The sequence below is a fragment of the Zerene cesonia genome, chromosome 28 (genome assembly GCF_012273895.1).
Source record: "Zerene cesonia ecotype Mississippi chromosome 28, Zerene_cesonia_1.1, whole genome shotgun sequence".
Lineage (NCBI taxonomy): Eukaryota > Metazoa > Arthropoda > Insecta > Lepidoptera > Pieridae > Zerene > Zerene cesonia.
The window spans coordinates 2,760,101-2,771,936 of NC_052129.1; the positions used below are offsets into that span (position 1 = coordinate 2,760,101).

Sequence of the window (11,836 nt, forward strand, 5' to 3'; positions counted from 1 at the left end):
TCTTTTTTTATTTTCTTGTATTTGGTTTACTGAGCGGTTTATATATTCGGAAATTTAAGACTTTAATGGATTTAAAACGCGGTTTATTTAGCATGTTATACAACTTGACGTTTCGACTCGTTACAGCGTGTGATCACGGGAAGACTAAGAGACGTTTGACGTTAAAAAGTCTTTAATATCTTAAATATTATGATATAATTCTTTGTTATATCTGTTTATTTAACTTAGTAGGGTTCTGAAAAAATTAAAGGAATTCCTAACGTTCAAAAAATTCAAAGACCACAGAGCCACTATATATTTAAATTATTTAAGACAATTTGTACAAAATAGCAATTCTTTGATGAAAAATAAATTCTCTTATGTAAGTTATAAGTACAACCAATTAAAACCGTTTCAAATAAGGTCCAGTATTGAATTACTCATCAATTGATACAGGATAAATTTAATAAGCATACCACACAAAAATTGGAGATTACACGGCCATTCGATTATTCTATACAATTTACTTGGTCGGTATTTGTCATCCGTACCATGTGGCACAAGGTCGGCTCGTCTAATCCTGTTATCTTCAATAATAATTAGACACTTATACTTTTATTTCTGAAATAGGCAATATCAATGTGAGAGCCATATGTGCCGTTTGGTTCCTAAAATATAATTGTTCAGCTAATTCATTTATAATCACTACTTAATGTTTGAAGAATTTGAAGTGTGACCAAGACTTGTAGGTATATCTAATATTTCATGTTAAAACCAAATATCACAGTCCGAAAAAACCACGGTACAGAATCACGTACGTGGTTTTTTCGGTTTTCAGTTTTTTTCAACATTTAGTTCCATTTAAATAGATTATTGGTAGTCTGGTAGTACTACTATGTTCCAGCAAAGAAGACAAAAAACATCGTGAAGCCTCGTTTAAGGTTTCTTAAGGTTAAACGCTTTAAAATTGTAAAAGTGAAAATTTGAAATGATGGATGGATGCAACTTTCACAAAAAAGTATACATCTGAATTGCATGGAATTTAGAATAGAGATCGATATAACAGTCTAGTAGTCTGGATGTCTACTTCTAGTCATTGTGTGTATCACTATAGGAAACCGCCGCGTGAAGCCACTGGAACAAACTAGTAAGCAATAAATTGGTCAACAATAAACCATCGTAACATATATATATAATTTGAACAGATAAAATTGTAATAAATTATATCTATAACCTGTAACCCAAATATTCTTCAGAACCTTGTTCTCATTCCTTTTAATAAAGCTTATTTGTTGTTCATGTAACATGCGTGTTAATGTTATTACCTACCGCGTGGATCTAGCCTATATCGTAAACAAGGTTAAAGGAAATAGTTCCCGGAATGATGCCTGAAAGACCTATGTCCAGAAAACATACAAAAAATTGATCTTCAAGCTGCAATCACATCAGGAACTCTTAACTACTGATCATAATATAATTCACACATTGTACATTATCATAAATTTCATTCAGCCTGTATTAAAATGTCGTATGTTATGTAAAGAAGCCTCAGCAATGCTATCTGTGTTTAAGTCGCCGTCCATCGAGTGTTATACTTTGAGGCCAGTGCGATAGTTTATTTTAGAATCTTACTTGTTTGTGCGAGTACTGTGCAGCTAAGGTATATAGTATTTCCTTTGGTCGATTGGGTGCCTTCAAACCATTAAATTGATCTGAGCTTTTGACACAATTGTGTGGATTTAATTTTTCTGAGATGGTAGGAAAGCTATCTTATTTATTTATTTTGAAATAGGAAAATCCACTTTATAGAAGGTCCTTTATTAGTGTAAGAAATAGTGACTTTTCAATTGATAATATCATTCTGTTTTTACAAAAACTTTTCAATCTTCTTTAGATGTTAAATCACATAAATTCTCGCTAAATAACACTAATTTAAACTTTTTAACTACTACTTATCGAAGTGTTTCTCATAGTGAAACGTGAAAGTCATAATTTGCATTGTAATTCGAAGTGCATGATTTCATAAAAGGATTACTCCAGCTCATACGACTTCTCTTAGAAATATGTCATGCTAAAGAAAATTTAATAAAGGATTTTGATCGGCGTCATGTTGCAAAGCTGACGAGGGCTCATTTAGTGTTGTAGTGTGAAAATAGTGTTGATTTAGTAGTAAAATGAAACTCAAAGTGGACGTGTATGCGTTTTCTTCAATGCTCCTGTTGTTACTGCGAATATCTAGTGCTGGGAGGGTGCAGGCCGCTGTCAGTTTTTTGTAAGTATATCTTTATGTTATTAAGGCTACATTATTAGTTACCTAACTAAAAGGGTTTCAGCTATAAGATAATTTTGGTTTTACTTAATTATATTATTATACGAGTAGCCGACAAATTATGCATACTTGTAAAAGCGATATTATGTTATTATGCTTTGATATCAAAATATACCCAAACCCTTGACTAGAAAAATAGAAAACAACTACGTACCTATAGTACTTACTTGTTTTATTATTCAAGGGTAGCGAACCTACTGCTATTTTAATCCAATTTTACGACCTTCAAATTAGCTGCCCTAGAAACTAAAGTATCACAATTTTCCCCTTAAATGCACATAATTGTTAATCGTTTTGTTAATACCCTGGCCTTGATCTTTTTATTTGATAATTTGGTTGAAACATTGGGAAACATTTAAGTAAATGTATACACATATTATAAGATGTATGATCATTGCTTTTTCTACACTATTTTAAATTAACAAAGACAGTCAAAACTTTCAGAGCTAATTCGTCATATCAAGAGATGGAATTGAAAGGAGAAACTAGCCTATCCTTACGAGACATACTGCCAGTCAAAGCGAAATATTATGATAAAAATCGAGCTCCGAAGCTCCTGGGGGAGCCCACTATTGTTTATTTCCATGTCACTGTCCTGTCCTTGGATTCTATTAATGAGGAGAGTATGGTGAGTTTTAAATTCTGTTGAATTTGTTGAAAATATGATTTACCGTAAGGCTTTTTTTCGTTTCATTAAGTTATTAATTTAATTGTTAAGGGCCACAGTGTTGCATCTCATCTCATCTCATGGTAGTATAGAATCAGAATCAGGTCGCGAACGTTATTATTGGCAATATCGTATTTTTACCATTTTTCTCGAAATTGGCTGTTTCACAACGCAGTTATTCCAATAAAATTATTTCTTGCTAATTTCCAGACATACGTAGCTGACATATTCCTGGCGCAATCGTGGCGGGACCCTCGGCTGCGCTTACCGGAGAATATGCACGAGGAATACCGTATCCTGGATGTAGCCTGGCTCAATAACATTTGGAGGCCGGACTGCTTCTTCAAGAACGCGAAGAAAGTCACCTTCCATGAAATGAGCATACCCAACCATTATTTATGGTTGTACCATGATAAAACGCTCCTGTATATGGCAAAGTGAGTATCATCTTAATATATATAAATCTCGTGTCACAATGTTTGTCCTCAATGGACTCCTAAACCACTTAACCAATTATAATAAAATTCGCACACCATGTGCAGTTCGATCCAACTTGAGAGATAGGATAGTTTAAATAATTTTAATTACGTTAAACGACAACCCGGGCGGAGCCGGGGCGTGCAGCTAGTTGTTTTATAGATTTAAAAAGTTTGCTTAGTTTGCCAGTAGATGGCGTTGCTAAAATGATCCAGGAGCATTTTGCCAGGTTTTCGATGGTATTTTTCTTTTTGTTGTTTGTTGCTTCAGAACTTTCGACTAGGTGAACTGAGATTGATGATTCTTTTTATTTTTGAAAGCATACCTCTCGTGTGTTCCCATTCAAATTTGTTTTTTAGTTCTGTAATTTTGAAAGGTTGTTAAGTTTATTTTTAAAAATAATTATTTTCAGCGTATATCTTTTGCATGCCGCGATATTGAGGATCATCTATGTAAGACTTTTTTATGTTTTTCAGATTAACCTTAGTACTGTCATGTGCTATGAAGTTTGAATCCTACCCTCACGATACCCAGAGCTGTTCTATGATGATCGAAAGTTGTAAGTAATTTATGTATAATCACTACATAGTATAAAACAAAGTCGCTTTCTCTGTCCCTATGTCCCTATGTATGCTTAAATCTTTAAAAGTACGCAACGGATTTTAATGGGGTTTTTTAATAGATAGAGTGATTAAAGAGGTAGTTTTTTATGTATAATAACATCTATTAAACTACACCGGATTTAACGCGTGCGAAACCGCGGGCCCAAGCTAGTATAATGTTATATATGTTTTCTTTTCCGTATTAATTATTTAAGATTCAAACGCCATCAAATAAGAAAAAGTTTATTAATTAGAATGTATTTTATGTTGACTTTGTTACCTCAGAACCTTTGGCTGGGTGAACCGATCTTGATGATTCTTTTTTTAATTGAAAGCTGGTGCGTCATATGTGGTCCGATGTAATTTATGTCATATTCTGAAAATGTTCAGCGAAACTGCAGCTTTCTAATGTTGAAAGAATTTTTAAAATCGGTCCAGTTGTTTTTGATTTTTTCCATTACTAACAGACAAGCAAACAAACAAACAAAAATACAAATTCTTCCTCTTCATAACATTAGTATAGGAGTGTAGATATAATGTAATATATAACCTACTTCCATTCTAGTATCGCACACTGTCCACGATCTAGTGTTCATTTGGAATCTAACTGATCCATTGGTGGTCAACCCGGACATCGAACTGCCGCAGTTGGATATATCCAATAACTATACTTCGGACTGCACCATTGAGTATTCCACAGGTAAAGCATTGCAGAATTATTACATTGCAGTTGTAAAGTGAAGTCCCGTGTCCCCTACTGGGGTATGGGGCAGATGATGTACATCCGTTTCACTGATCGATTTTCTTTTGGGACAAGTAGGTGATCAGCCTTCTGTGTCCTGCCAGACCGAGACATTTTTTTTTTTGCGTCCCCACCGGGAATTGAACCCAGGACCCCTCGGTTCTACGCTTACGCGTTAACCACTGTACCAAGGAGGCGTTCACATTGCAGTTGCATATATTGCAAATACATTATTTATTACTAAGATAATTCGGTCTTATGGTATTCGTGTACTTGAAAAATCTTCTATACATAAATATGAATTCCAATATCCCTTGGTCATAGCATTACGAGGGAACTGCTAGATCCATTTCGCTAATAAATTTTTTATTGTGTTGTTTATTGCCAATAAAAGTTTCATATGCAATAAAGCCTTGGGAAATTTTCGCCGAAATAAAGAAAACAAACGATTTTCATAAAATGTTCACACCATTTGCAGTTTGATGCAATTTAAAAGATGGAAGGATGGACAGGAGAGTGTATATTATTTCAAATTACGATAAATCCCTACCAGGACAAAGCCGGGGCACACAGCTAATTTATAGCACTCAAATTGTACAGCTATATAAAAATTATGTTCTTCATTGTTTATATGCTTATGACTCTTGAACTAGTAAACCGATTTTAATAAAATTATGCGCACTGCATACAGTTTTATCCAATTAGAAAGATAGGATAGCTTATATTCACATCACAATAAGTAAGACTACCTGCTTCAGCAAACAGTTTTCATGAAAATTAAAACTAATTGCAAAATGGACATCGTCTATCTACAATCCCAGTTGGACATACCTAAATACTTCCAGAATATTCTGGAACATTCGATTGACTAGTCAACTGCATCCTGGTAAACTCATAATTCCAGGTAACTTCACCTGTCTCGCCGTGGTATTCAACCTGCGCAGACGTCTAGGCTACCACCTGTTCCACACCTACATACCATCAGCCCTGATCGTAGTCATGTCTTGGATTTCGTTCTGGATCAAGCCAGAAGCCATCCCTGCGAGAGTCACATTGGGTGTGACTTCTCTTTTGACTTTGGGTAATTCTCTATACTTTACTCTATAACAAAAAAGTATTTGATCAATTTAAATTTTGTTTGTGTTGTTTATATGCAGCCCATATATGTTTCCACTGCATACATGGGTCTCTTTCCTCAGGATGTTTTCCTTCTAAATAGATTTAAATTTTCGGTTACTCTAGATGTTAAATGTTATTTATCTTGCATAGTATTAGGACCGATCAAGTAACAGCAAACAAAGCTTTTATACTGAACTTAATGGTATTACGGTTGACTGAGTTCACCGATTTATATGCATCATCATCATCAGATATATTCATGTCCACTACAGATAAATTCGAACGCTGTATATCTTTGCACTTTGATTTCTGTAACTATAACTAATTAAACGTCATTTTAGTAGACCGTATATTTTAATAAAGAGGCGATCATTGCTTCCTATATAATATAATCTTACAAGAAAGCAAATATCTGCGTCTCAGTTATCCGCGTTAAGTCGCGTATTGCAGTATCTTAAAAATTAATTTCAATTCGTTTCTCAGGAACAGCTAAAAAGGTCTTTAAGCTGTACTTATAATATAAAGCTGAAGAGTTTGTTTGTTTGAACGCACTCAGGAACTACTACGTGCTGGATAACCCATTTATTGAGAAAAACTACAGGCTATATGTACCACGGGCGAAGCCGGGGCGAACCGCTAGTAGTTTATAAAAAACCTAATAATATTTTGACTATTAGTAATGTTTTTTTCGAAACAGATTCTTAATGCGACTTTTTTTTTGGTTTTGTTAGTCCATAACTCCGTGAGTTTTCAAGCATCAACCTTCGTACCTTCCTCCCCAAGAACGTTTGAACCTTTTAGCATATAAGATTTATTTATACTTTCATCAGCCCATATATGTTCCCATTGCTGGGACAGACCTCCTATGAGAGGTCACACTTTAGTATAGATTTATCCATTCGTTTCAGCGACCCAAAACACCCAATCCCAGCAAAGCTTACCACCGGTGTCTTACGTGAAAGCAATAGACGTCTGGATGTCGTCCTGCTCCGTGTTTGTTTTCCTGTCTTTGTTCGAGTTCGCTGTGGTCAATAACTACATGGGCCCAGTCGCCACGAAGGCCATGAAGGGGTATTCTGACGAGGATCTGTCCAGGGATCTGGACGCTTTTAAAGTTGGTATACTAGATTCGGATTTTTTGTCTCACTGATTCTATATATGTATCACATTTTTAAGTCCATTTCCATATTTGCCTGATAACTGAAACAGTATATCTGTTTAGTTTATCTGTTAAAATGACCATATTCAAATATACATCAAAAAGCGTCAAATATTATGCTAATCAGAAACATCAGCGAGCGATGAATCGGCCCTAACTGTAATTAATTTTTTGTAGTTTCCAGAAGGAACCTAACGTGCATTTTTTTAATCTAATCGTAGCTATAATAGCCTTTTCAGAAAATAAAGTGCACTATACAATATTTTATCTCAGCAAGCAAACAATTGTTTTAATATTTATTTAAATATTGTATTTATACTATTTTTTTCATCGTTCGTATTTCATGAAATAAAATTTACTCTTTTCTATTCTATTGTATCTGCTTCTTTATGATATTTCCAGCACATATTCCCGAACTCGGTGGACCCCCGCGCGAGTACGTCTGCCTCGCTCCCGCAGTACGACACGTTCTGCAACGGGAGAGAGACGGCTGTATACATCGATCGCTTCTCGCGATTCTTCTTTCCATTTTCGTTCTTCATACTTAATGTTGTGTATTGGTCTACTTTTTTGTAATTGTTTCTCGTTTTATTGCCTTTTTGTTGAAAATTACGTTACGCTACGCTTAATGTAATTGTAAAATATATATTAGCGTATCTATTATTATATTAGTTTAAATGTTTGAGTTTGAGTTTATGTCGGTTAATTGCGTTGCCTGTTGCACGAAATCCATGTTTAATTCATTCGTATATAAGTGTAGTTTTATACAATTATCCAGTGTATTCTCAAATTTATCATATTTATTTATAAATAAGCTTCTCACACGGTCAACCCACTTTGCTTAATATAATTGAATTACAATGACAGAAAATGCGTTTTGCTCAAAATTCGTTCATGGGAATTAAACAATTAGACTATTTGCTTTGAATATACCCCTGTAATTACAGTATTCAAAAGTTTAGTTAATTTTTCAAGCATCCTAATGTAATTTAATTGTTGCGTCTACACAATGCTACCTTTACTTAGATCTACCAACAGAAATTCTTTTTAGTTTCATCCCGTAATACTAACTGCAAAATTATTAATATTATGTTGTTTGAGTATTAGTTACCAGAGATTTTATTTTATTAACATCTTATTTCTCTTCGTTTAAAAATGTCTGTTGAGTATGTCCGTCGATTATTTTTATGTATTATAATATAAGAATATCATTAATTGAAAAAGAATTAGGTATGTTTGTGTAACTGCTGTGCTAATTGTTGATAATTTTAATCTTTATTGTTTTAAGGATAATTTTTGGTGCACATTTTAAGAATTTATGTAAATTAGAATCATACCTACATCAAAAATATTATGTATAATATGTTACGACAGATCGTGTACACAGTCATGTTTGTAGTCACATAATTTAGGGATCTAGTTGATTGAATTCTTCTCTCTATGATATTATATGTAGCGAAACTTCGTTCTAAATCGCGTAAGCAATAAATTTTAAATATGAACCACATCTCAGCTTACCATCAGGCGAGATCGTGGTCAAGCGCTGCCCTATTAAAGCTTAAAAAAAATAACATTCATATATACCAACTGACGCTTTACCGACCGACCAGTCGTGTGGACTGACCGAGGAATGGGGAACCTCCCTTCAATGGAGAAACTCCATCTTCCCTCCTCCACAATGACATAGTTTTAATTACTTTCTAAGTTATAACCAGGGAAAGGAACTTATATGCTTTCCTTTTTTTTTCCTTATTTTGCCATTTCGTTTTCGTCATAGAAATTTACTAATAATTGGTATTATAAACATTATTAATGAAATATTGTGATGTAAATTTTAGAACAATGACAGAAAACAGGTATAGCTCCCCTGACATTTTGTTTTATTTATTTGTTCTCTCTATTTGATTTGTTGTAGTTAGTATTATATACGTTGTTAATAAATATTTTAATTCATATGTTTGTATTATTGCGTAAAAAATCTTATGGCCAAAAATATTAATGGCGGGAATTCATTCAGATATATAAAACAATTTTCATATTCCAAGTCTCATACTTATACAAAACAGTTAAAAAGATGCATAAAATCGGGAATCGTTCCCATTTTATGACGTAATCACTGGAAAAATGGTTAGGGACGTTCCGAACATAGACCAAAAATTTTCAAAATATTATCAGAGCGAAATTCGTGTGATGGTCCTAATGAAAACACGCACGACGCATTATGACAATCATAGAAAGACCTTTTGTATTCGACCTCGACACGTGGCAATGAAAAGTAGCCACAACACGTTCTGGACTATGCAACCATAACCCGATGGAGGGTTATATTTTTCAAAAATCAACACCTAAAGGTAGAAAAAATGTTCGCCCATTATTTGTCGGCAAGTGAATCCGCGGGCCACAACTAGTATACAGGTAATAGATAATTCATCAGCCCAATTGTCGCCTAAACATACACATATGCATATAAAACAGTATTCACATGGTAACAATGACGAAATGTCTGGCCCAGACTGTTAACAAGGTTACCTAGACGCTAAATATTCGAACACTGAACTTAGGCATGCTTAAATTATTGTTTTGTCTAAGCTTTGTTTTAGATGCGTTAAGGGGAAGTTCAAACGTTGAAATGCGAATTCCAGTCGGTAATGATATTTCCTATTTTCGACTCATTACTATTATAGTTATATGATATCTGTGCTATTTCTATACTATACTATCTAAATATCTATATGTATATGTATTTGTATGTAAACTACTCCTCTTCACCTCGATATTGACCATATTTCAATGGTCAGATTTAATTCAAACAGGAGAATTATTTCAAAGATTTGATTTGTACACTAATCAAGGATCGTCGTTGATAAAATAATTTCATGAATTTATCTCAGTATCCTGATTTAAGATAGCCAGGACTAAATAATTTCGTGGAGATAATTAAATTCGTCCTGTCATTAAAGCGTGTTTTTTAGTTTTTTTTAATACATTCTTTTAAAAGTGGGTAAGCGTGATATGCCAGACTGCTTATTCTATATTTGTAGTATATAGCCGGCCAGGCGGCTTTTTATATATGTATTTGTATATAATTCTCACAGCCTTCTCCTTAATCCTAACCTCTGCTACCGCATACGAAGTGGATTGCCGAAAATCGCTCAACAATTGTTTGCATTTGCATATAACATCACCGTCTAGACTCTACGTGATCTGAGATTCGATGCCCGCCGTGCAATGGCGGATGCATTTTTTTAAATATATTTTTATGACGGCATTTGTTTGAATGATTATGTTTGGAGACAATTTTTGTTCGTCAAAAGGAACGGTTTCTTGAAGATTTGTAAATGGACTGTTGTGTTGATTTTAGATTGAGCAGGATGAATGAGCAGGTATAGAAAAGAGATCACGTATGCAGCATCTTTTTTGTCTTATTAATTTTCATGTTCGTGATATATAGGTTTACCATTAACGTAGTTTTGACCCATGGTCATAGATGTTCCTCTGAAAATCGATCGCAGCACCTCCAGGTTGCAAATTCGAAAAACAACGCAAAGTTATAATTAGCATTTAATTGCGGGTACTCGAGTTCCCTTTAAGCTATTTCTACTTCGACTCATAAACGCCTAAAAACCATAAAATGTTTACAGCTTTACCACCACATTGCTGTCTGGGGTGTGGACCGAGTTAAAAGAGAACAGGGATAAAAATAATTAATCATTTCATATTGATACAATAATCATAGACTACTCTATTAGACATTATTTAACGATTTTATTAATGGAGATTGTTAATTATTAATTAAGAATTATTGTCAAGTGGTAGTGAAGAAGAAAAGGAAAGAAAGAGGAGTGAAGATGTGAAGAGACAGTTATAAGCTTAAAATATAAGAGAGTTAAATTAAATAACAATTTGATAATGTGTCCAGTAGTCGAAGTATATTAATGTATTTAAAAGAATACAATAATATGTCACAAGGAATCAGGCCGCTTGCATACGTCGTCATCACTTATCAAACGCTTGGTATTTTGTATGATGCTTAGAAATTACTCTGGAACGTCCAAAATAAGTCGGTTGCGAACTGACGGAGGTCTGCAATACGGATCTCCGATATGTGTAGTTTTAAATTAAAACGAACCCCAACAACCGTTTCCACAAACACAAATTTCTGCGGTGAAATTATACAATTTACCTGCGACAATTAAGTACCGAACTATAAAAGTAGTTCAAGAATAATTAATACGTAAATAATAAGTGTTTCTTATCTCGCTGTAATCGCTACTGTTGGACGTTCATTAATTATTTTTACAAACACTTTTTATACTAAGCGATTATCCCCTCTTTTCGCTTCGCTTCTTGTCCACACTCGTCTCACATCTTGTTTCTATGAAACGTACTAAAATGACTTTTATGACTTTGCACATCTTTGCATTATTTTTGCGGCGGGTTCAACGTACTTGTAAAAGTAAATAAATCTAGATTTAGCAAGATTGTAATGGAATTCGTTTGCTTACTATTTCTAAGGAAACAAGAAAATATTGCAGGTTTTGTTCCAATTTGCCTGTGACTTCAGATAAAGAACTGACGACAAATTATTACAAGAATTAATTGCATTAAGAGTATGTAACCATTACATAGTATAAAACAAAGTTGCTTTCTTGGTCTGTCCTTATATCCTTATGCATGTTCGAATCTTTAAAACTACGTAACAGGTTTTGATGGGGTTTTTGTTTTAATACGTAGTTATTCAAAAGAAAGGTTTATATGTATA

General features: G+C 33.9%; 1 protein-coding gene across 3 annotated transcripts; it reads left to right on the forward strand.

Annotated features, from left to right (window-relative positions):
- The first annotated feature begins 1,576 nt into the window (after positions 1-1,576).
- Positions 1,577-7,981, forward strand: LOC119837587 (glycine receptor subunit alpha-4). 3 transcript variants are annotated; one of them, XM_038363235.1, is made up of 9 exons: positions 1,583-1,735; positions 2,009-2,251; positions 2,753-2,936; positions 3,186-3,412; positions 3,929-4,011; positions 4,620-4,754; positions 5,701-5,877; positions 6,824-7,029; positions 7,477-7,981. In XM_038363235.1, exons 2-9 carry the CDS (start codon positions 2,154-2,156, stop codon positions 7,648-7,650), a joined length of 1,284 nt encoding a protein of 427 aa, XP_038219163.1. In that variant the 5' UTR covers positions 1,583-1,735; positions 2,009-2,153; the 3' UTR covers positions 7,651-7,981. The 3 variants fall into 3 exon arrangements, with proteins under 3 accessions (XP_038219162.1, XP_038219163.1, XP_038219164.1); XM_038363236.1 differs by having other exon boundaries at positions 1,599-1,639; XM_038363234.1 differs by having other exon boundaries at positions 1,577-2,251.
- The last annotated feature ends 3,855 nt before the right edge of the window (positions 7,982-11,836 follow it).